Below are 26281 nucleotides of genomic sequence, written 5' to 3'. Positions count from 1 at the left end.
TCCCTGAACGCTACGGGCAATTTAGCATGATCACCCCACCTAGCCTGCACATCTTTGGACTGTGGGAGAAAACACCCACACAGACACAGGGAGAAATGCAAACTCCACACAGACAGTCGCCTCGAGGGTGGAAATGAACCCGGGTCCCTGGCACTGAGGCAGCAGTGCTAACCACCGTGCTGCCCTAAATTGCGTACAGTTCTGGTCACCGTGCTGTCAGAAGGATGAGGATGCCTTGAGGGTACAGAAAAGGTTTACCAGGATGTTGCCTGATGCGGGGAAATTTTAGCTATGAAGAAAGGTTGGATAGGCTGGGTTTGCTTACATTGGAATGCAGATGGTTGAGGGGGCAACCTGATAGTTTATAAGCTTGTGAATGGCATAGATAAAGTGGAAGTATGAGGCTTTTTCCCTGCGTGGAGGGGTCAAGGTACAGAGGGGTGCTGGGGTAAAGTTTCAAAGAGATATACGAGGCAGGTTTTACATACGGTGGTGAGTGCCTGGCGCACTGCCAGGGGAGGTAGTGTAAGCAGGCAAAATAGCAGCATTCAAGATGCACCTGGACAAATACACACATAGGAAGGGAGTAGGGGAAATTGGATCCTGTAAGTGAATGTTTAATATAGGGGGGAACAAAATTGTTTGGTGCAGGCTTGGAGGGCTGAAGGGCCTGTTCTTGTGCTGCATTTTACTTTGTTCTATGAAGGCCAGTGTACTCCATTTTCCTCCTTCACCTGCTACAGCTGCTTTCAAACTTGCAGTGACAGGAGTACAAGGATACCCAGATCTTGTGATACCCCTCCTTTATCGCTATTCAGTAATCTGCTTTTCGGTCTTTACGGCCAAAGTGGATAACCTTACATTGATGCATCATTTGCCACTCGGCTTGCCTGAATCACATTGAAGTGTCTCTGCATCTTCCTTTCAGATCACCCTCTCAGCAAGCTTTGTGTCAACTGCAAACTGGGAGATATTTCACTTAGTTCCCTCAACAAAATTATTAACATACATATTATGAATAGCTGGGGTCCATGTACTGATCCCTGCACTACACCACTAGTCATAGCCTGCCTCTTGGAACAAGTTATTAATACACTACCCCGTGCTACATTGCTACACCTTTATGTTGGACTTTATTGAAAGCCTTCAAAAATTTCAAGTAAACCACTTACATGGGTTCCTCCTCCTTAAATCTGCTAATTACATTATTTTAAAATTTGAGTAGATTTGTCAAGAATATAGAGGGTTGTGGGAAAAGGCAACACTTGACTGCTGTAAACTATCCTGACACTAAGGGAGTGCTGTATGGTTGGAGATGCGGCTTGTTTGGATTAAACTTTAACCTGAGACCACATCTGCCCCTTCAGACAGTGGTAAAAGCCCCTTAAGCATTATAGTAAGAGCCAGGGAGTTCTCCTGATGTCATAGTGAATATCTCTCATCAAAAATCTTCCATCCGTTTTTCATTCTCTGTGGAAGGCAGGACCGACACATGAAACAATGACCATCACCGTGGTAGATAGCTTGTTGGCACCAGTTCATTCTCTGACATTCAATTGGATTGAGTCAACCAGAATCTAGGCAGTTGTTGCTGGGGCAACATGCTTTTCCATACATGTAGCCTGAAGTGAGAGGTAATGATTGATGAAGTTCTGAATTCTTGCCGACACATGACAGCTGGCCAGGAATCTCTCCTCCTTTTGCTGCCTGCTGTTGGTGTGTGGAGAAAGGGTTTGTAATGTGTGATACTCATTTGGCCTGCCTGCATTATGAACACTCTGTCCTTGACTCATGTCCTGAGATAGGATTCCAATCCAGAACTTCCAGATACTACCCATTGTTCCACAAGATCATCTCAAACAACTCCCATGAAAGAAAATTACCTGGTCGCTTAGCTCATTGCTGTTTGTGCAACATCGATGTGTGCAAATTGGTACTTTCCTTGGCTACATTTCAAAATTGCTTCCTTTATTGGCTGTAAAACCTGGTGTTGTCTCCCTGATTTGATTTACTGTTTTTCTGAATTGCAGGAACATTTTTTAAAACTCATCAGTGGATTTCAAAGGCTTTAAGTTATCCACTACAGGTGAAACAAATGAGTTTGAGTTCATATGTGTATGTTATTTATCTATAAAAATATACAGCCAGCAGAGCATGGTAAATGTGAAGTGGTGTGGGATTTCCAGCCCAGAGGTGAATTAACACTGCTTTTTTCCTCTCAGTTTATAACCCATCGATGATACCTCGTCAGAAAAGTTACATCCTGATTGTTATGAGACTCTGGGGCATTCAGCTTTAGTTTGAGATTATTTCTGAGGTTTTATTTCTCTTGTAAGTGTGCAATCTCACTTGTTGTTTTGCTTCCCCTCTAGATATTTTCTGAGAGTGACAATTGTGCGAAGTTTAAGTGACCTGGTAAAGGAATATGATCTGATTGTGCACCAGCTTGCCACATACCCAGATGTCAACAACTCCATCAAAATGGAAGTGGGCATTGAGGACTGTTTACACATAGAGTTTGAATATAACAAGTCAAAGTGAGTCAGTACAGCACTGGGACAGAATGCTTTTGATTTTATTGTTCTCACATGCCGTGCTAAGTGTATCAGCCATGGTTTGGTCACGCCTCTGAGTCACAACGTGTTATAGTTTCAGGTCCCACTCCAGGACTGCAAGATGTCGAAGTAGTTGATTTGACCTATTAAATCTCTCTATCATTCAGTGAGATTGTGGCTGACCTGATAATCCTCAACTCCATTTTGTTGCCTTTTCCCGTAACCCTCTATATCCTTACTGATTAAAGATCTGTTTATGTCTGGCTGGAATATACTCAACAATCCAGCTTTGACAACCCTCTCCAGTAAAGAATTCCACAAATTCACTATCCTCAGAAGAAATTTCGCTACAACTGTATTAAATGGGTGAGCGCTTGTTCTGTGATAATGCCCTGTAGCCTTGGACAGCCCTACAATGGGGAAACAATGTGAAAGCCCATAAAAAAAGGTTTGTACACTTCAATAAGATCATTCCTCGTTCTTCTAAGTTTTAATGAGTACTGGCTCAACCTAGTCAGCCTCTCCTGATAAGAAAGTCCCTTTCTTAGTCAGCCTTACACAAGGATTCCAAAAACGTACACCGTCTGGGGGAGATAAATGTAGGTCAAAACTCCACTACAGCACTGAGCACCATTGAAAGTGCAGTGTACTGGCCAGTATTTATCCCTCAATCAACATCACTAAAACAGATTATCTGGCTGATTTGTTTGTGGAGCTTGACGGAGAAAAATTGGTTTCTTCTCTACATTATGACAGCGAGTTTTTTTTTCTTTATTCATTCATGGGATGAAGGCATCGCTGGCTGGGCAGCATTTATTGCCCATGCCTAATTGCCCAGAGGGCAGTTAGGAGTCAACCACATTGTTGTGGGTCTGGAGTCACAGGTAGGCCAGACCAGGTAAGGGTGGCAGTTTCCTTCCCTTAAGGACATTAGTGGCCCAGATGGGGTTTTCCAACAATCAGCAATTGATTCAGGGTCATCATTTGACTCTTAATTCCAGATTTTTATTGAATTCAAATTCCACCGTCTGCCATGGTGGGATTTGAACCCGGGTCCCCAGAATGTTATCTGGGTCTTTGGATTAACAGTCCAGCGATAATACCACTTGGCCATCACCTCCCTCTATACTTCAACAGTACTTCATTACTGAAGCACCCAGCAGTTGTAAGTGCAAGTCTGTCCAAATCAGGATGGTGGAATGCCTGCGAGAAAAACTGGTAGATAGTATGTTTTGATGGATCTGCTGCTGTCATTCAATTAGGTAGAAAAGTTCATGGGTTTGGAAGGAACCTTGATGAGTTGCTGAAGTATATCTTGTAGATTGTACATCCTGCTGCCACCATATGTTGGTGAAGGAGTAAGCATTGAATGTAGTATCGGGATATGACTCAGTTGGGCTGCTTTGTCCTGGACAGTGTCAAGTGTCTTGAGTGTTATTTGAACTGCACTCAGCGGGGGAGTATTGTGTCACATTGTTGACTTGTTCCTTGTAGTTAGTGAACATGCTTTGTGGAGACAGGAAGTGAGTTACTCACTGCAGAATTCCTAGCCTCTGGTATGGTTGTAAGTCGCACTATTTTTCTGGCTAGTCCATGTCAGTTTCTGGTCAATGGTACCCCCCCGGTATTTAGATAAAATCAAAGTGCTGAAGAAACTCACCAAGTATGGTAGCATCTGTGGAGGGGAAAACTAAGTTAATGTTTTGAGTCTGATATGATATTACTTTGTGCACCAGACTTAAGACGTCAAATCTGTTTCTCTCTCTGCAGATGATGCCTGACCTCCTGAGTTTCTCTAGCACTTTTATTTTCAGATTTCCAGCATCTGCAGGATTTTGTTTGTGTCCCATGATATAGATAGTTGGGGGATTCATCTGCACAGGACCTTGGTGAGACCACATGAGAGCAAATTTGTACCAAAAAAAAGAGTCTATTTGAAAAAGATATCACTGCATTATTAACAGTTCAGAGAAAGCTCAGTAAATTTATTCATGGCTTGAAAAGATAATCTGATGAAGGAAAGTTGAACAGATTGTGCTTTTACCCTTTTGGAGTTTAGATAATACGTAATCTTATTGAAATGCATAAGATCCTGAGGGGATTTGACAAGGTGAATACAGGGAATGTGTTTGCTCTTCTGGGTGAGACTAAACTTGGAGTTGCACAGTGGCTTAGTAGTTAGCACTGCTGTGCCAGGAACCTGAGTTCAATTCCCGCCTTGGGTGACTGTCAGTGTGGAGTTTGCACATTCTCCCCTTAGGTGGGTTTCCTTCCAATGATCTGGTTTCCTCCCATAATTTAGAGATGAGTAGGTTAGGTGGGAAATGTAGGGTTACAGGGATAGGGTAGGGGTGTGGGTCTGGGTAGGATGCTCTTCGTGGGTTGGTATGAACTCATGGGGCCGAATGGCCTGCCTCACACAGTAGGGCTTCTATTGTATGAGCTAGGGAATGCAGTATAAGAATTTGAAGTCTGAAATGAGAGATTTTTATTTCTGAAGGCTGCTATTTTGTTTGTGGAATTCTTTTTATCAGAAAGCAGTGGAGATTCAAAATCATTGGATTTATTCAGGGCAGATTTTGATAATGAAGGGTGATGGAGTGTAGGGTGGGGGTGGGGATCAGACAAAAATGTGGAATTGAGACCACAATCGGATCACATGACAGAGCTCAGAGCTGAATGGTCTGCTCCTCAAGTTCCATGTTCCTATGCTTCAGAATCTGAGGATTTGCAAATGATACTGCATATTATGCAGTCATCAGTATGCGCATGCACATACACCACTTCCCTGCATCGTAGGATCAGGTCATTGATGAAGCAGCTTCAGGTGGTTGGGCCTTGGAAATTCCCCTGATGAAGGCTAATGGCACAGTAGTAGTATCTCTACCATTGGGCTTAGGGGACCCATATTCAAGCACCACCTGCTCCAAAGGTGTGTAATAATATCTCTGAACAAGTTGACTCAAAAACATCCACACTGACAAACTCCTGCAGAGATGCCATGAAGTCGAGAAGTGTCTGGAAGTGTTTCTACGTTGAGCATTAATGAGCCAGAGAAAGTCAAAACAGATAAGGGCCACAGGCAGTCTTGGTTCAATATGAATAGATCCATACCAGCAAAAGAGAGTTTGGTTTTAGGAGCCTTCAGGTCATTTAGAACTGGAAAGATTTTAAAAATTGTAAGGTATTTTAGCAGTCCATGCCAACAGGGCTTGAAAAAACAGCTCTCAGTTCAATGAGGAAAATGTCAGTATATTAGCTGATGCCTGTGGGGCAGATGTGACTATGATTCACATCTGGTGAATGTGCTAAAAGTTGCTAAAAAGAAATGTTTGCAACCTAGTCAATAGAGTGAGAAATTAAAGACAGGGAAGGAGTATTGTTTCGCTGGAGTTGAGTGTCAGTGAAGGATATTGCTGGGAAATAGTTAAATCTTTCTTCTGGATATTTAGGATAATATCTTCCTACAGTGCCATGAATATATTTTCATGGACAAGGGGGGAAATGGGGAACTAATTGTCTTTCTTCCACAGACCTTCAAGCTTCGTGCATGGCAGCGATTTCTGCAAACTGAAGTCAGTGCTGTGAACGACATTGTTCCATCATTTGTGCGTGAACCCTTGGAGCCACTGCGTGCAGAGCTTAGAGGGAATGTTGATTGGGGTTCAGATGCCCGCACCTATCCTGAGACAGTTCGGCATTGCTTGATTTACTCCTTCCCCTTTTATACTCGTCTCCTTTACTAAAGTGGGCCAGACCCTGCCTTTTGGATTGCATTCGCTTTTCAAATTACTGCTGATATCTTCCTTTGTCCAGAGTTGGGTAGAAGTGGACAGCTTGCTCCCAGGCCCCTTATGTCAGTTTTAGACAGACTATCTATCCAATGCACTGGGCTCAGAAGCTTCTGGAAGAATGATCATGTGCTGACCCAAATTGTGTCTGGCAACATTGTTTATTTTCAAAAGAATTTAAAAATGAAGACAGAAGCAAATACAGTTTCTTTGGGATTATTGTTCATGCCCTCTGGCTATGAAATATATTTGACTGTTTTTTGACCGTTGAGTACCGTACAGGCCCTTCAGCCCACGATGTTGTGCCAAACTTTTATCCTAATCCTAAAGTCTATCTAACCTCCACCCCTACCTTATACTATCATCCATATGCCTGTCTAATAGCTGCTTAAATGTTCCTGATGAGGCTGATTCCACACTCCTACCACTCTGAGTAAAGAACCTACCTCTGACATTCCCCTATATCTACCTCCACTCTAGAAAGGACAGCCCTTCCACTAATCCAACCAAAAGAATGGATAGGCTATGTGGACGACACCTTTGTCACCATTAAATGGACCAAACTAGAGGAGACACACCAGCTTATAAACAACTCCCTCACCGGAATAAAATTCACCGGCGAGGAGGAGAAGAACAAACAGCTCTTATTGTGATACGTCATGATACAATGCAAGACAAATGGGGTACTCCAAATGAAAGTACACCGAAAAGCCACACACACAGACCAGGTACTGAACTTCAATAGTAACCATTCCAACACACCACAACAAAGCAGCGTGCGAACACTATTTAAACACAGCACACTACAGCAATACAGAAGTACGCCAAGACGAAGAAGAATACTTCTTCCTCCAGGTTTTCAAGGATAATGGATATCCAAAAAACTGGGCCAGAAGATACTACACTCCCTGACACACTCATCGCACTACCCTCCATCAGAAACACATCGGAACTAACCATTAGACTCCAGTGACTGCTGGGTATCAGTGGCACAAGCCCACATCAACCCCACGACAGCTGCTCACCCGGACTAAAGACCCACTCCCTGCCATGAACAGGACCAATGTCATCTATAAGATCCTCTTCAGAGAATGTGAGAAACACTGCGTCAGACAAACAGGAAGGAAACTAACTACAAGGGTACATGAACCCCAACTGGCTACGAGAAGACACAACCAATACTGACTTACCTCAATCCACATGGATAAGGAGAACGGCCACTTCGACTGGAACAAGCTCAGCAGAGAGAGGCACGAGACTTCCTAGAAGCTGAGTACTCCTCGAAGAAAGCCATTAATAAACGCATGGAACTTGTTTCCATATATATTCCACTACTAAAGAAAACCGGAAGTGAGGCAGTCTGACTGCAGAAACCAGGCAGGAAAACACAGACACTTCATTGGAGGCTGCACTGATGATGTTACCCAGCATGGTAACGAAACGTCTGCAGAACAACAAATCAGCTCGTCAAGCCAACCAACCTCCACACCCACAACCCGAGCTACAAATCTACTCCAAAACCTAAGCTACCCCCACTCACTTTAAAACTATGCCGCCTTGTAATAGCTACCTCCACCGCAGGAAAAAGTTTCTGGCTGTCCACTCTATCTATACCTCTAACTATTTTGTACACCTCTATCAAGTCACCTCTCATCCTTTGTCGCTCTAAAGAGAAAATCCCTAGCTCTCAACCTTTCCTCGTGAGATCTTCCCTCCATTCCAGGCAACATCCTGGTAAATCTCCTCTGTGTGTCTTTTCCAATGCTTCCACATCTTTCCTGTAATGAGGTGACCAGAACTGGACACAATACTCCACATGTGGCCAAACCAGGCTTTGTGCAATAGGTTATGATCTTCTTTGAATGTATGTTGCCAATCTGTTGTGAATATGTTCAGTGACTGAGCACTATGGACCACAAATTGCAAGTATGAAACTTACCGTCTACCAAGCCAAGTTTCACCCTGGAATTTGACTTGTTCCGAATCGTCGTCATTGACAGGTGGATAGGATGGTGAAGAAGGCATTTAGCATGCTGACCTTCGTCAGTCAAGGCATTGAGTATAGAAGTTGAGATGTTATGTTACAGTTGTAGAAGTCACTGGTGAGGCAGAACACTGAGTATTGTGTACGGTTTTGGCCACTGGTTATAGGAAAGACATAATTAAACTGGAAAGTGTGCAAGGATTTACAAGGATGTTGCCAGGACTAGTAGGGTTGAGTTATAGGGAGAGTTGGCCAGGATAGGACTTATTCTTTTTGGAGCTTAGGAGAAAGAGGGGTGACCTTATTGAGGTGTATAAAATCATATGAGGGGCATAGATAAGATGAATGCATATAGTGTTTTTGCCAGAGATGGGGAATTGAAAACTAAAGGGCATAGGTTTAAATTGAGAGGTAAAAAATTTAAGAAGGACCTGAGAGGCTTCGTACAGAGTGGTGCTTGTATGGAATGGAGTGCAAGAGGAAGTGGTTAAGGCAGGTAATAGTAACATTTAAAAATCATTTGGATCAGTAGATGGATGAGAGTGGTTTACAAGAATTATGGTCCAAATGCAGGCAATTGCAACTAGCTGAGTTAGCATCATGGTCAGCATGAGCCAGTTTGGGCTTAAAGGCCTGTTTCCATGCTGTATTACTCTATGACTGTACTCTATCTGGAATTATACTATTGGCTTTGCTTTTGCTTTGTTAATAGATATCACTTGAAGGATGTAATTGTCGGTAAGATCTATTTCCTGTTGGTGAGAATCAAAATCCAACATATGGAACTTCAGCTAATCAAAAAGGAGATCACTGGTATTGGTAAGTGGAGCAACATGAACCTTCTGTTGGATTGAGTGTGTACGGTTGCCTGACATCAGGATATTCTACTGCCTGATGAGTGTCTCTACTTTTTGTTTAGGGCCCAGCACAACCACAGAGACAGAAACTATTGCCAAGTATGAAATAATGGATGGAGCTCCCGTTAAAGGTGAGGTGTCTAGCTTAATTATAATTATCTCAATCAAAACCTAAACTCCCATTATTGGAATATTCCCAGGTTGGTCAGCCTCTGAAAAACTGGAGCAGGCTCTTTCAGAAATGATTTAAGGAAGGGATAATGGGAACTGCAGATGCTGGAGAATCCAGGATAACAAAGTGTGAAGTTGGATGAACACAGCAGTTCAAGCAGCATCTCAGGAGCACAAAAGCTACGTTTCTGGCCGAGACCCTTCATCAGAAAGGGGATGGGGACAGTGTTCTGAAATAAATAGGGAGAGAGGGGGAGGTGGACCGAAGATGGAGAGAAAAAAAGAAAGGTGGAGTGGAGAGTATAGGTGTGGAGGTAGGGAGGGGCTAGGTCAGTCCAGAGAGGACGGACAGGTCAAGGAGGCGGGATGAGGTTAGTAGGTAGGAAATGGAAGTGCGGCTTGAGGTGGGAGGAGGGGATAGGTGAGAGGAAGAACAGGTTGAGCTCATTTATGCACAGAATAAAACATAATATATTGAACTTGCCTCCTCAGACATTTTTACACCCCTTTCTGCCCTGTTTCCAGGATGTTTCTCTTTTTAAAGTAAAATGTAACTTAAGCTAGTTGTTCCACGTATCCTAGCTACTTTCACAAACCATTTGGCTCCTCTTAATGATCTACCAATACGTAATGTAAGAGTTCTGAAGACTGCAGACGTACGGTCGGCCTGATGTATTGGCAAGTGTTGACTTGTGAAGAGGATGTTGATTGTGTTTGTATTCTTGGTTACTGCTTGCTACTTCGCACTTAGAGCTGTGACTCCTGTTTCACTGAGGTATACTGTGATTGTGACATTGAACTATGGAACCACACAGAACTTTGTCTCCAGACCAGCTATTTTTAACTCGGTACCAGTAAGGTGAAGTATTGGTGGCTACATGCCTGTCATTGAAGGTATTGTTAGCATGATATAATAGAGTGAAGATATGGCTGAAATGTGATTGTTCTGCTAAAGTATACTGATCCTGAAAGCAAACTCTTGTGACCAGTCTGTCAACTATAGCCAAATCCCCCCACTGTACAGTGAAGGAAGAAAGAGTTTTGAATGCTGATGTTTAATCTTTCAGGAGAATGACTGATACTTTTGAGAACTTCAACATAAAACCCTTTAGGTTATTGCTCATTTCATTCACTTGTGAAATGAGAGTGTTGCTGACTAAGCCAGCATTTATTACCAGTCCTTAATTGGCTTGAGAAGTTGGTGGTGAGCTGACATCTTGTCAGCTGCAGTCATGTGCTGTAGGTAGACCCACAATTCTGGAGGGAATTTCAGTGACAGTGAAGAAACCCAAAATATTCCCAAGTCAGGCTGGTGAGTGGCTTGGAACTTGCAGGTGGTACTGTTTCAGTGCATCTGCTGCCCTTGTCCTTCTAGGTAGAAGTGGCCTTGGTTTTTAAGGTGCCGTCTCAGAATCTTTGGAAAACCTTTCTGCAGTTCATCTTGTAGATAGTACATATTGCTGCAAGTAAACTTTGGTGGTGTGGAGGGAGTGGGTGTTTGTGGATATGGTGCCAATCAAGTGAGCTGCTTTGTCCTGGATGGTGTCAAGCTTCTAAAATAGTTTTGAATCTGCACCCATCCACGCAAGTGGGGAGTATTCCATCACGCTTACACGTTTTAGATGGTGAACAAACTTTTGGGGAATCAGGAGGTGAGTTATTTGCTGCAACATTCCTTGCCTCTGGCATGTTCTTGTCACCATTGTAATTATATCGTGGATCCAGTTGAGTTTCTGGTCAATGGTAAATCCCCAGGATGTTGACACTGAAGCATCCATTAATTGTAATGTCATTGAATGCAAAGGAGTGATGGATATATTATCTCTTAAATTTGAGACGTGAATGTTACTTGCCAGTTTTCAGCCCAAGACTGGATATTATCCAGGTCTTATTGCATTTGAACATGGGCTGTTTCAGTATTTGGGGAATCATGAATTGTGCTGACCAATTGTTGGCAAACATACTCACGTCTGACTTTTTGGTAGAGAAAAGGTCATTGAAGCAGTTGAAGATAGTTGGGCCTAGGACACTATACTGAGGAACTCCTACAGTGATGTCCTGGAAATTAAATGACTGTCCTCTGATAAACAGAACTGTTTTCCTATCATCCCGATATGACTCCAAACAGCACAAGTTTTCCCCTGATTCCAGTTTTGCTAGGGCTTGTTGATACTACATTTGGTTAAATGTGCCTTGTTATCTAGGGCTGCTGTCCTCATCTTTGGCATCTACCCAACAATATGGAAAATTGCCCAGTATGCTGTGCACAAAAGACGAGACAAATCCAACTTGGCTAATTATTGCCCTAACAGTCTACTGTTTTCATCTGTGAAGTGATGGAAGGTGTCATCAACAGTGCTAACAAGCATTATTTGGTCCATGTTTGAGCACCTCTGGCAGAACCCAAACTGTATGACACTCAGCAGATTATTGCAGAACAAATGCCGCATCTCTTGATTGAGGATTGAGAATAGACTGATACAGCAGTAATTAACCAGGTAGGATTCATCCTGTTTTTTTCTGTTTTGCTGTGTACACGGCATGCTGGGGCAATTTTTCACATTGTCGGATAGATACCAGCATTGTAACTGTGCTATAACATTTTGGCTAGGGCGTGTTCTGGCGCACAAGCCTTCAATGTTGTTGCCAGAATGGAGACAGTAAGGACTACAGATGTTGGAAGCTAGAGTCAATAAACGTGGTGCTGGAAAAGCACAGCTGGTCAGACAATGTCCGAGGACCGGGAAAGTCAACGTTTCGGGCCAAAACCCTTCGCCAAAACTTGGGACGGGACCCTGGAAATAAATAGGAGTGGGGTGGGGCTGGGGGGAGGATAGAAATAATTGGAGAAGGATGGCTGCAGGTTTATTGTGGTTGGACTCCCAGGGCAACACCCTCATGACTGTATACTGCTCCTGATGAGGTAGGACACATCCAGAGATGGTCTTAATGGTGTCTTGGACATAGTCATATTCACGGCTGTTACCAGGCTGTTGCTTGATTAGTCTGAGACAGCTCTCTCAATTTTGGCTCTTGACCCCAAATGTTAGTAAGGAGGATTTTGCAGGTTTGACATGCTGTTTTGTTATCGTTGTTTCCAGTGCTTAGGTCGATGCCAAAGGTCTGTCCATTTCCATTTCCGTGTTTTGGCTTTGTAACAAATTAACCATGTTACTGTGGGTCGCGAGATACATGTAGGCCAGACCAGGTGAGACAGTCAGCAGTGGTCATCATTAGATTCTTAATTCCAGATATTTAGTGAATTCAAATTCCACCATATGCTATGGTGGGATTCGAACCAGTTGCCCAGAACTGAATTAATGGTCTAGCAATAATGCCGCAAGGCTATCCCCTGCTCTTCACTGCTTAGATCTAGAAAAGCTAAATTGCTGATTATTGCTGAAATTGATTAAATAAATACTCAAATAGAGAATAAATTGTTCATTGAAAAGATCCCTCAGTTATCCACCCTCAGGCAACTGTGTGTGGAGGTTGCACGTTCTTCCTGTGTATGTGTGGGTTTCCTGTGGCTCGTCCAGTTTCCTCCCACAGTCCAAAGATGCGCAGGTCAGGTGAATTGGCCATGCTAAATTGCTCATAATCTCCAGGGATGTTTAGGTTAGAGGGTTAGACATGGGAAATGTGGGCGTAGGGTAATGCGTCTGAGTGGGATGCTCTTTGGAGGGGTGGTGTGGACTTGTTGGGCCGAATGGCCCGTTTCCATCCTGTAGGGTTTCTGTAATTATGATTCTGAGATATATCCGAAAATACGTTTCAGAAAATGTACTGAATTCAGACAGACTGATCAGTTCAGACCCAGGCAGTGTTAGTGGAGGAAAGTGTTGGGGAAGTTTTGGGATATCTTGATCACAATATTTCCAATTATTGGGAAGTGGCAGATATATTTCCATTGTTGGAGGAGTACTCAGCCACTCCAAATCCACTAACCTGACCTCCATAACTGGGTGAGTGCAGCCAACCAGATGATGCTACAAAAAGAGTCTGGAAATGCTCTGCAAGTCCCGCTGCATCCGTGAGAGAGAAGCAGAGTCTATGTTTCAGTTCCATGATCACTCATCAGAGCTAAGAACCTATAATAATAGGTTTTATGTCGATAAGATGGGGGAGGGTGGAACAAAAGCAAAGTTCTGTGCTATCACAGTACAGAGAACTTGAAAAATATTCATTTATCTTGTGCTGGGCAGATTTCTGCGCAAATGAAACAATGCAACACATTGGAAGTAATGAATTAAATAGCTCAGAGAATTGGTGAAGTGTCCATGATTAACTAATGATTCATTGCTGTCAATATTCAGTATGGGATGGAACAAGTTAAGAATGCAATGCTTTGATTCCTCAGAAGCCTTGCTGAAACTCTACAGTGATCTGTTCAGACAGTGTCGCACTTGTGGGTTCATTTTGCTCAATTTTAGTTTAAACTGTCATGTTGCAGATTTAATAAACTGGTAGACTTGATTTGCAATCTCTCAACCAGATTAAGACCTTGCTGAAGAATGGACTTGTCTTAGATCTGGAATGATTGGTAACACCCTTCAGTTGATAGTTACTGAATCTTAAACAATTTTAGAGACTAAAGCATTTAGACACTTCTAATCAGTGCAAGCCACTGGGATTACCTGTTGATTGCAGTCCCTAGTTTTAAGAAAGTACAGGTTTGTTTTCTGTGGAATTTTTCTCAGAAGCAGTATTTTGGGAGTGGTGGAAAAGCTATCATCAGTATTGTCTAAAGTCAGTTCATTCATTCACGTTCTCTTTGTTTGTATATGAAGGTGAATCTATTCCGATCAGGCTGTTCCTGGCAGGTTATGATCTGACTCCAACGATGAGGGATGTCAACAAGAAATTTTCAGTGCGCTACTTTTTAAACCTTGTTCTAGTTGATGAAGAAGACAGACGATATTTTAAACAGCAGGTATGTCAAAGATCAGCACCCTTATTTATGTAATGTGCTGAGACTCAGCCTTTGTGTATAAATTAGGTTCAGTCATCAATTATGTGCGTATTCTTTGCATGTTTGTTGAGGTTGGGTGTTTAGCTAGTTAATTATTGGAACAGCAGAACTGTATATTGTGGACTGGGCCTGGTGATATAGTCTTTCTTTCTTCTCCATCAGCTGTCTTCTTAGAAACCTGTATAGTCACCCAGAGCTGAGATTTTCTTGACCATTGCATATCTCCAGTTAATAAACTACAATTCACAAATTGCCATAATCAGGTTTTGAATTCCTGTCCCCAGTTTCTAGTTCTTTCAACATTACTGTATGCTGCACAGCAAGATTCAATCGCTTCATTTGAAATCTTGAGTTATATTGTTCATTCACAGCTTTAGATTTCACTGGATGGGCCAGCATCTTTTGTCCATTCCCAGTTGCTTTTGTGAAGGTGGTGATGAATTGCCGCCTCAGTGCTGTAGACCTGCAGGTTGTAATGACACCCACAATGCTGTTGGGAAGGGACTTCCAGGATTTTGACTCAGCGACACTGAAGGAATGGTGATGTAGTTCGAAGCCAGGATAGCGAGTGGCTTGGAAGGAAACTTGACGATGGTAGTATTCCCTTGTATCTGCTGTCTTCATCCTTCCAGATGGAAGTGGTTATGGGTTTGAAAGATGCTGTTGAAGAGGCATTTATTCCAAAATGGAGATCTGTACATTATTCTAGATTAAACTCCATCCGCCTATCTGATGTTTGTCTCTGTCTGTGTGCCTCTTTCCATACACATGCACACATCCAACCCCCACTCAAGTCTAGTCTACTCCATTCCTCACGTCTGTCACCTAACTCCGAGCAGTTGAGATAACAATAGTGGTATCCAAGCCTCGATCATTTGCGTACCAATTCCACCACACCACTCACTATACCTCCATCCTTAACTTTCTGCCTAAACGGTCACACTTTCTTTTTAACTATATATTTGGGAAATGGACATCACTGACTAGGGCAGCATTTATTCCCATCCCTAATTGTTCTTGGGGAGACAATGATGCGTCACCTTGACCTGCTATATATTTCACTTGGCCGAACGTCCACACTGATGTTAGAGGGTGTTATTCAGGTTTTGGACCCACTGATATAATTACAAGTTAAAATGATGTGTAGCTTGGAAGAGAACTAGGAAATGAAGGTGTTTTCTTCTCCTTTGTACTTGATTTGAGGGTTGATGCTGAGGTAAACTTATTCAGTTGCTGCAGTGTGTATTTTCAGTGATTGATACTGTAGCCATGGTTATTATCTTTACAATATATCTCTTGTGCTTAATGCTTTCTGAAACTGCATCTCTCCAGAGAATCTCAGGATGGCCAAGTTACCTATTCAGTAAATATTTGTGCTGACTGATCTTAAAAGCATGTTTCATCAAGTGTTCCACTTGGATCAAACTCCAGTAGTTCTTACACAGGAACATAGAAAATAGGAGCAAGGTTAGGCCGTTTGGGTCTTTGAGCCTGCAGTGCCATTCATTATGATCATCCAACTCAATGGACTATTCCTGCTTTTCTCCCATATCCAACTTCTTCTCGAAGTCATACAATATCTTGGCCTCGTTTGCTTTTTGTAGTAGTGAATTCCACAGGCTAACTACTCCCTTGATGAAGAAACTTCTCATCTCAGTCCTAAATGATTTAGCCTGCATCCTTCGACTGTGACCTTTGGTTCTGGACTCCTATCATCAGGAACATCCTTCTTGTATTTGCCCAGTTTAGTCCTGTTAGAATTTTATATGTTTCTAAGATTCTCTATCACTCTTCTGAACTTCAGTGAATATAATCCTCACAACTTCATCTTTTATGTAAGTTCCGCCATCCCAGGAATTTGTCTAGTAAGCCTTTGCAACACTGTCTATAGCCAGAAAATCTTTCTTCTGATAAGGAGTTCAAAACTGTGCACAATATTCCGGGTGTGGTCTCACCAAGGATCTGTACAATTGCATCAAATACATCCCTGCTGTTGTACTCAAATCTGATTGCTATGAAGGCTAACCTGCCATTTGCATGTTGTACTTGCATGCATGCTTTCAGTGACTGGTGTACAGGACACCCAGCTCTTGTTGCACCATTTCTCCGAATCTGCTGCTGCCTTGTTTTGCTCCCAAAGTAGATAAGTTCTCTATCTATTTCATCCCTCTTGCATTTATCCACTCAATCAACTTGTCCAAATCACACTCACTGTCCAAGTTTAAGGCATCTGCAAACTTTGAGATATTACATTTAGTTTCCTCGCTAAATTCTTCATGTAAATTGGGTATCTGGAGTTATAGCACTAATCCCTGTAATATCCCACTAGTCACTCCCTGCCATTTGGATAAGATGTGTTTACTCATATTCTTCTTGTTTCCTGTCTGCCAATCAGTTTTATATCCATTTCAGCAACAGATAAAAGTAACTAACCTTCAAGGAGAGTTCTGTTTTCCATCCCCAATCCTTACATTTTAGCTTTCCAAATATTTGGAGCCTTTTTTCCCCTCTGCCTCCCACAAGATGATGTTCCAACATCATTCAGGACATAGAGGTTCATCTTTTTGATGAACTTGTTCAGTTTATGTGAATGTCCTCCAATGGCCATTGTACATTCAATTTTCAATACTACATCCTCTGCAATTTGAAGTCTCATCAGTTCTTCTTTTTAAAAAAAAGTCTTACACTTTTATTGTATCTCTTACAACCGTGGGATGTTCCTAAGTATTTGTCCAGAATCAAGTACTTTTTAAAGGATAGTTACTGCTGTAGTACAGGAAACATGGCAGGCAATATGTGCACGGGAAACTCCCACTAATAACTCTTGCTAAAGACCAGATAATCCATTTGTTATGTTGAGGGATGAATATTGGTTCAAGTTTGTAGAACAGTCTGTCTCTCTGCCTGGGTTTATGCTGAGTGGGTGGTTGAATGTATAGATGGCTGTGCATGCTACCAGATGGTTATAGTCCAGGGGGGAAAAAATAAGCAGTGAAAATGCAGGATTGAATCAGTTCAACTGCCTTGTTTTCTATCTTAACAGGAGATTGTACTGTGGAGGAAAGCTCCTGAGAAGTTGAGGAAGCGGACTAATTTCCATCAACGTTTGGAATCACCAGAGCCACAGGCCTCCGCTCAGCAGCCTGAAATATGAGGGAAGAGTAAGCGAGGTGACAGTCCCTTTCAGAGTTGCCACAGACATGGTTGCTGTGCACAATCCCATAGTTTCTTTGTGATATTAAACTTTCTGCAGATCACTAACAGTTTCTCAAACACTGGAACTCTAAAGCTAGCTTTTTATACTGCACATTTCGCAATTTTTGTTCAAACTTGTGCACTAAAAATCTACACTGAGCAAGATGTTGGTGTATTGGTTCTGTGTGTATTTGTGCATGGAGGTGGATTTATTTAAGCCTGGGAATTACATTTGTTGTACAGATGCTTAATTGGTTCAAAATAGATTCCACTTCCTCCATTTCAAGCATACAGGTTAATGCTTGTTGATGAGAAGGGTCGTCAGGAATGTATGTTTATTGTTTGTATATTTCCAGCTGGTTACATGGTGAAATTTGGTGATGGCCCTGTTTACACTAATATATAATTTTTGTTTTTGCTTTGTATAAATAAGTGGCACGTTCTAATTCCTAGCAGTGCTCCAAGCAGCAAAACAAGTTCTATAAACACTCTGTCTCTCTGCATTGAAGACAGTGGTGGGTGAGTTAAACTGTGCCCAGGGCCTAGTTTTTATCACCCTGCATCCCTTTCCCCTGACACTCTTTCAAACATGCTGGGACTTCCACCTCATTCACTGAGGAGTAAGCATTGTTCTGGGGTGTGTATTCTGACCTGTGTGGAAATGCAGTTACTGACGGTGTGGGTACAATGTAGGAGTAAAGTTGCCTGTCTCCCAACGTTTTCCTGTAAAGTGCCTGAGAACAGTTTAAAGCCAGTTAATGCCAAATATTTTCCTGCATGTCTGTGTCTGATATCAAAAATAAATGGCAATATTTTAAGTGCTGTTATTTCAGATGTATTATACCATCCTGGAAAATGTACCTCTATATTCAATAAAGTCTTTGCCAGTGGATCCAATTACACTTGAATTCAAATCTATTACATCTCTCGACAGTGTACCCAATAACTGGTACTGGCACAACCTGGAGTGCCAGTTCTCAGTCTGTCAGCCCAGAAGATTACTCCCAGCAGGATATTTGATTATGCTGTTAAATCTTCTCCTAGTATTTGTGTAATTTTCGGCAGGAGTCAGTAGACAACAGACCCGTAGCAGGAGCCTATGCCTGATTTTTCTCCTCCATTCAAACAAATTGACCAACATTGTGAAGTATTGGAATGAGACCTCGTTCAACAAATCTACCACAGACCCAGAATATGTCAATGACTGACAGTGATTGTTTACAGCTGGTGATGGTTTAACCTCAGGACATTCTTAGGGAGCCTTGCTTGAATTTTTGGCACTCCCTCAGCTTGTGGATGTTATATAGCATATGCTAGATGGGAAGGAGGTTGTTTTTGGGGATTTACTGGTTTCAAAATTGCAAGCTCTTTTAAAAGAAGAGAAATCTACTGCTTGTGGGATTGGGCTGGTGCCCGGACCAATTGTCAATTGTAAGGAACACTTTGTGAAGAAAGAAATTGGAAGAGGAAATTCAAACCCGACTGAGAGAACACTACCAGACAGGATGTACTCTCCCATTATGTGCTTCCTGAATTCACAGAAAACATTTCCAATGTAGGTTGACCTTTTATGCCCCTGTCTGATTCTGTGTAACAGGAGGCATGAGTGGTAAGTTGTGGTTCTTGGAAGTTAGGGGGATTTGATTTGGATTTTTCTTGGCTTTGGATTTCTTTTTGGAGGGAGGGTGTTATGAAGTTGGTTAGAGTATTCTTGAATTGGAAGGCAGGAAGTTAAATTTATTGGTAAAAATAATCATGGGGAAAAGAGTGCCTTTAAGAGCTTGTGCTTTGTCTGCGCATGGAAGTTTACAAAGACAGTGGCACAGAGTGCCCGAATGGAAACGTTTTGCACAGACCAGCCAAGAGGCAATTTTTTCAAGACGATAAGTTTAAATTTGGCCAATTACCTGCTTTGCAGAACACCTCCGCTCAGTTCGCAACAAACAACTGCACCTCCCAGTCGCAAACCTTTTCCACTCCCCCTCCCATTCTCTAGATGACATGTCCATCATGGGCCTCCTGCACTGCCACAATGATGCCACCCGAAGGTTGCAGGAACAGCAACTCATATTCCGCCTGGGAACCCTGCAGCCTAATGGTATCAATGTGGACTTCACCTTCCCCTACTGCATCCCTAAACCAGCCCAGTTCGTCCCCTCCCCCACTGCACCACACAACCAGCCCAGCTCTTCGCCCCCACCCACTGCATCCCAAAACCAGTCCAACCTGTCTCTGCCTCCCTAACCGGTTCTTCCTTTCACCCATCCCTTCCTCGCACCCCCATCTACCTACTAACCTCATCCCACCTCCTTGACCTGTCCATCTTCCCTGGACTGACCTATCCCCTCCCTACCTCCCCACCTATACTCTTTCCACCTATCTTCTTTACTCTCCATCTTCGGTCCGCCTCCCCCTCTCTCCCTATTTATTCCAGTTCCCCCACCCCATCCCCCTCTCTGATGAAGGGTCTAGGCCCGAGACGTCAGCTTTTGTGCTCCTGAGATGCTGCTTGGCCTGCTGTGTTCATCCAGCCTCACATTTTATTATCTTGGGAACTGCAGATGCTGGAGAATTCCATTATCTCTGCATCCCTAAACCAGCCCAGTTCGTCCCCTCCCCCCACTGCACCACACAACCAGCCCAGCTCTTCCCCTCCACCCACTGCATCCCAAAACCAGTCCCAACCTGTCTCTGCCTCCCTAACCTGTTCTTCCTCTCACCCATCCCTTCCTCCCACCCCAAGCCGCATCCCCATCTACCTACTAATCTCATCCCACCTCCTTGACCTGTCCGTCTTCCCTGGACTGACTTATCCCGTCCCTACCTCCCCACCTATACTCTCCTCTCCACCTTTGTTCTTTTCTCTCCATCTTCGGTCCGCCTCCCCCCTCTCCCTATTTATTCCAGAACCCTCACCCCATCTCCCTCTCTGATGAAGGGTCTAGCCCCGAAACGTCAGCTTTTGTGCTGCTTGGCCTGCTGTGTTCATCCAGCCTCACATTTTGCAGTCTTTGAGATTGACAGGATAGATGCAAGTTAGATGTTTCCTCTGGATGGGGGTCCAATTTAAAAGCAGAGATGCCAATTAGGACTGAGTTGAGATGCAATTTTTTCTACTCAGAGGATTGTGAGCCTTTAAAATTCTCCATAGCCCTGAGGTAGAAGCTTCTTTTGAGCATTTATTGGGGTTTGTTTTGAGAGTGGGTTGTGTTTTGTGAGTTTTCCTTAGGGGTTTATTTTGGGGATGTTAACATTTATTTTGAGGGCAGTTTGTGTACGGAAGTTTATTCTAGAAATGGTTTACACTTTTATGCAGATCTACTCAGAATGCTTATGTTTTAGGGTTGATTTTTCGGTCGGGTGTTTGGAATGGTTGAAGGATCTGGCCGTCTCCATAGTTACCCTGGGTCTTGAGGTCCTGCGAGGTTTAGCTGCCCGCGCAGTGCCTGTTCTCACGGAGCCGCTCTGTCTCCGCTCCAGGGCCGGCTCTGTGTTAATCATGTGGCTGAACCGTAGCTTCAGGCTCTTGGGTCTGGTCCCGGGCCCACTCCGAGCCGCCGGTCGCCGCATGGTCCGCGGGAGCGGCTCGAAAGGCCCCGACACCTCCCTGTTTGTGCCGCTATCGCCCAGAGTGAGGCCGGGACCCGAGGGAAACGTCGGAGCAGAACTGAGTCGGGACCTGGACAAGGGTGAGAGCGGGGCCGGTGTAGGGGCGGGAGAGAAAGATGTGCAGGGGGTTTGGGGGCGTAGGAGGGAGGGGGCAAGGAAGAAAAGTGTAGAGGGACTCAGTGTCCCACTCCCAGACTGGAAGGTCAAATCCCTCTCTTCCGTCATCACCCCCGCCTCAAAAAAAATCTCCAGTTTGTTAAAGGATGGCCATGTGGTCTCCTTCCTCATCACGGACTGTAAAATCTTCAACCGCTTCAGATATACGGTGGGTGTTCACCTGGACCAGTCCTACACCATTCTGGGCCGGTACATTCACAACAGCATGTCCCCGTTCTGGGAGTTAAGACAGTTGGCCTGTCGAGTGCCATTTTCTCCCTCTAAGATTAGGTTGAGATATTTGGCAAGGTGGTTCGCAAGTATCTGCTCGGGATTCTGTGAGCTTTTGGGTTTGGGTTGCACCTAGTAGCCCGTATCCAAATTCTGTAAATTGCCAGTGTCGACTGAAGGTTGACAGGTCCCTGACATTGCTGTTGTGCTTTGGGAGAGGAGTGAATCAAGGTTGCACCCAGTCTGGCCCTCTGTATTCTGTGTGTGGAGCTGTCTGTTGCAGAAACAACTGTTGGATCTGACTGTGTACAGGCCAGATGAGCTCCAGTGCTTCACATGGAGTACCCTGGGGCTGCTTTTTCTAACGCTGTTGAGGAGGGTTTGAACTAATGTGGCAAGGGGATGGGAACCAAATGAGGAGATTAGTGGACAGTAAGGAGGTAGTAATTAACGCCTGTAAGAAACCAGATAATGAAGTCAGTGTGACTAAGGGGAAGAGTAGGCAGAGAGCAGATGATGAACGTGAAGGGATAGGTGGTCTGAGGTGCATTTGTTTTAATGCAAGAAGTGTAGTAGGTAAGGCAGGTGAACTTAGGGCTTGGAGTAGCACCTGGGAGTATGATGTTGTTGCTATTACTGAGACTTGGTTGAGGGAAGAGCAAGATTGGTAACTAAATATTCCAGGATACAGGTGCTTCAGGTGGGATAGAGAGGGAGGTAAAAATGGTGGAGGAGTTGTATTACTGGTCAAAGAGGATATTGTAGCTGTGCTGAAGGAGGGCACTATGGAGGACTCATGCAGTGAAGGCAATATGGGCAGAGCTCGGAAATAAGAATGGTGTGGTAACAATGTTGGGGGTGTACTACAGGCCTCCCAACAGCAAGCACAAGATAGAGGTGCAAATATGTAGACAGATTATGGAAAGATATAGGAGCAACAGGGTAGTGATGATGGGAGATTTTAATTTTCCCAACATTGACTGGGATTCAGTTACAAGTGTTATGGGTTTAGATGGAGCAGAATTTGTAAGGAGCGTCCAGGAGGGTTTTATAGAGCAACATGTAAATAGTCCAATTTGGGGAGGGGCCATACTGGACCTAGTGTTGGGGAATGAGCCCAGCCAGGTAGTTGAAGTTTCAGTAGGGGATTACTTTGGGAATATTGATCACAGTTCTGTAAGTTTGAGAATACTGGACAAATGGACAAGGGCGAGAGTGGTCCTAAAGGAAGCGTGCTGAATTGGGGGAAGGCCAACTATACCAAAATTTGGCAGGAGCTGGGGAATGTGGATTGGGAGCAGCTGTTTGAGGGTAAGTCCACATTTCACATGTGGGAGGCTTTTAAAGAGAGGTTGATTAGAGTACAGGACTGACATGACCTTGTGAAAATGAGGGATAGAAAAGGCAAGATTAGGGAACCATGGATGATAGGTGAAATTGTGAGACTAGCATAGAGGAAAAAGGAAGCGTACATAAGGTCTAGGCGACTGAAAGCAGACGAAGCTTTGGAAGAATGTCAGGAAAGTAGGACCAATCTGAAACGAGTAATTAAGAGGGCTCAAAGAGGTCATGAAATATCTTTAGCAAACAGGGTTAAGGAAAATCCCAAAGCCTTTTATTCGTACACAAGGAGCAAGAGGGTTGGTCGACCCAAGGACAACGGAGGGAAGTTATGCGAGGAATCGATGAAAATGAGTGAGATTTTTAATTAGTACTTTGCGTCGGTATTCACTGAGGAGAGGGACATGACAGATGTTAAGGTTAGGTATAGATGTTTGATTACTCCAGGTCAAGTCAGCATAAGGAGGGGGAAGTGTTGGGTATTCTAAAAGGCATTAGGGTGGACAAAAGGTCAGCGTGGGCTCTATCCCAGGTTATTGAGGGAAGCAAGTGAGGAAATAGCTGGGGCCTTATCCTTGAGTATGTGTGAGGGACTTGAGAATTGCTAATGTTGTCCCTTTGTTTAAAAAGGGTAGCAAGGATAACCCAGGTAATTGTAGACAGGTGAGCCTGACGTCAGTGGTGGGCAAGTTGCTGCAGAAGGTACTGAGGGATAGGATCTACTTACATTTGGAAGAAAATGGGCTTATTAGTGATAGGTAGCATGTTTTTTGTGCAGGTAAAGTCATGTCTTAACAACTTGATTGTCACTTCCTTGAAGAATTCTATGTTGATAGATGAGGGAAGGGCTGTAGATGTCATATACATAGACTTCAGTAAAGCATTTGATAAGGTTCCCCATGGTAGGCTGATGGAGAACGTGACGCCACATGGGGTCCAGGGTGTACTAGCTAGATGAATAAAGAACTGGCTGGGCAACAGGAGACAGTTGTAGTAGAAGCGAGTTTCTCAAAATGGAGAACTATGACCGGTGATGTTCTACAGGGATCCATGTTGGGATCACTGTTGTTTGTGATTATACATGTAAATGATCTGGAGGAAGGTATAGATGGTCTGATTAGCAAGTTTGCAGATGACACTGAGATTGGTGGAGTAGGAGATAGTGAAGGGGACTGTCGGAGAATGCAGCAGAATATAGATAGATGGGAGAGTTGGGTGGAGAAGTGACATATGGAGTTCAATCCAGGCAAATGCAAGGTGATGCATTTTGGAAGATCCAATTCAAGAGCGAACTATACGGTAAATGGAAAAGCCCTGGGGAAAATTGATGCACAGACAGATCTGCGTGTTCTGGTCAATTGTACCCTGAAGGTGGCAACTCCGGTCTGGAGAGTGGCCAAGAAGGTGTACGGCATGCTTTTGTTCACCGGATGGGGCATTGAGTACAAGAGTTGGCAGGTCACGTTACAGTTGTATAGGACTTTGGTTCGACCACATTTGGAATACTGCTTACAGTTCTGGTTTCCACATTATCAAAAGGATGTGGATGCTTTGGAGAGGGTGCAGAGGAGGTTCACCAGGATGTTGCTTCGTATGGAGGGCACTAGCTATGAAGAGAAGTTGAGTAGATTAGGATTCTTTACATTAGAAAGTTGAGGGTTGAGAGGGGACCTGATTGAGGTTGACAAAATCATGAGAGGTATAGACAGGGTGGATAGCAAAAGCTTTTTCCAGAGTGTTCTCAATTACTAGGGGTCACGATTTCAAAGTAAGAGGGGGAAACGTTTAACGGAGATATGCATGGAAAGTTCTTTACGCAGAGGGTGGTGGGTGCCTGGAATGCATTGTCTCAGAGATGGTAGGGACGGGCATAATTGTGTCATTTAAGATGGGCAGATGGATAAGAGATGTCATTAAAGGTCAGGGAGCAGAGGGATACAGATCCTTGGAAAATAGATGACAGGTTTAGAGGATCTGGATCAGCGCAGGCTTGGAGGGCCAAGGGGCCTGTTCCTGTGCTGTAATTTTCTTTGTATGTGGAATAGGCTGCCAGAGAAAGTGGTGGAGGCAGCTACAATAGCAACATTTAAAAAATATTTGGATGGGTACATCGATGAGGAGGGTTTAGCGAGATATGGATCAAATGTGAGCAACTGGAACTAGGTGAGTGGGCACCATGGTCAGCATGGACCAATTTGGGCCTTGGGGCCTGTTTCCATGTTGTATTACTCCATGAGTATCTAAAGCTTCCTCTTGTTTTTTTAAAGCTGGAACTCAAAAGTTAAACTGCAAAAACACTGAACTGTATCCAAATAAAACAAATTAACAGTTAAACAGAATCTTCTCTGATGAAACAGAAAAATGACTGAATTGAAAAACATTGTCTGGAGTGATGATCCATTTCATGGTGCCCGTCTGTTCTGAAAGACTTTGATCGTGCGCATACCACATGCTCTCTGTCTGGGGTGCCCAAGCACACGAAAGAGGGGCAGCCAGAATCAACGAGCCCCTCCAAAGACCGTTGCCTGGAAGCATTAATGGCTGTCTTGGCCAGGCCTAGGAGCAGACTTGTCTGCCCCTCTCTGCACTGTATGCCCGTGGATCAGGAGGGTGGGGCTAAGGCGCAATCAAAAATTAAAGAGTCATCCTGTTCAAAAGGCTAAAGAGGGGCTGCAAATGGAAACAAAGTATTTATGAAATATTGTTTCCTCCAGGCCACAAAAACTTCCTTTGCCTGTCACCCAATGAATTTACTCAAATCTACAATTGCCACATGTAGCTCTCCACTTAAATCCCAGATGGAATATGGGTGGACCCCTTTGTAGAGGGCCCGACACAAGGGATTTCTGCTGCTCGAGGACAAAACGTCACTCAGAATCATGTCAGAGAGTCCAGCAAATGTGAAGCAGTGGAGAGTATGTAGTATTAGTACTTACTCTGTACCATTTGAAAGGGCGCAGGGAGGATTTCTCCAAGATGGCTCAGATTCTATAGCAACGTGTCACGGTGGGATGGGGTGGAAGCAAGTGATCCATTGCACTGAGCAATCACTGAGTTCCTGATAGACACGGATCAATTTGATCAGACACCCACTATGTGTCTGAGCCATCTTGATCTGGTGTGAGGCTACTGTACAAGTCCTACCTTGGTATGGTTTTCCAAAATGCAGCACCTCACTCTTGTCTGTATTAAATTACATTTGCCAATCCTCGATGCAGTTCCCCAAAAGATCATGAATGCTCTGTAATTTTCAGTAACCACCTTCACAGCAACAATATGTCTGAATTTTGTATCATCTGCAAACTTACTAATCATGCCTTTCATGATCCAGATCATTAATGTAAATAACAAAGGTCCCAGCACCGATTCCTGTGGCACACCAGTAGTCACAGGCCTCCAGTCTGAGAAACAACCATCAG

General features: G+C 43.7%; 2 protein-coding genes across 2 annotated transcripts in view; both read left to right on the top strand.

The window, feature by feature from the left end:
- The window catches only part of vps26a (VPS26, retromer complex component A), a 52019-nt gene extending 33594 nt beyond the window's left edge, over positions 1-18425 (top strand). Inside the window, exons 5-9 of the mRNA XM_048551024.1 lie at positions 2373-2537; positions 9043-9149; positions 9250-9318; positions 14149-14291; positions 17374-18425. Coding sequence (XP_048406981.1) covers positions 2373-2537; positions 9043-9149; positions 9250-9318; positions 14149-14291; positions 17374-17484 — 595 coding nt within the window. The 3' untranslated portion in view covers positions 17485-18425. The remainder of the gene's footprint in view (positions 1-2372; positions 2538-9042; positions 9150-9249; positions 9319-14148; positions 14292-17373) is intronic.
- A 2551-nt stretch (positions 18426-20976) lies between these two features.
- supv3l1 (SUV3-like helicase) overlaps positions 20977-26281 on the top strand; it is a 59935-nt gene continuing 54630 nt past the window's right edge. The window contains exon 1 of the mRNA XM_048551226.2: positions 20977-21214. Within this exon, the coding sequence (XP_048407183.2) occupies positions 21025-21214 (190 nt within the window). The 5' untranslated portion in view covers positions 20977-21024. The remainder of the gene's footprint in view (positions 21215-26281) is intronic.

Source organism: Stegostoma tigrinum, chromosome 20 (genome assembly GCF_030684315.1).
Source record: "Stegostoma tigrinum isolate sSteTig4 chromosome 20, sSteTig4.hap1, whole genome shotgun sequence".
NCBI lineage: Eukaryota > Metazoa > Chordata > Chondrichthyes > Orectolobiformes > Stegostomatidae > Stegostoma > Stegostoma tigrinum.
Note: the sequence above shows the minus strand (reverse complement) of the source record. Positions and strands in the feature narration are given on the sequence as shown.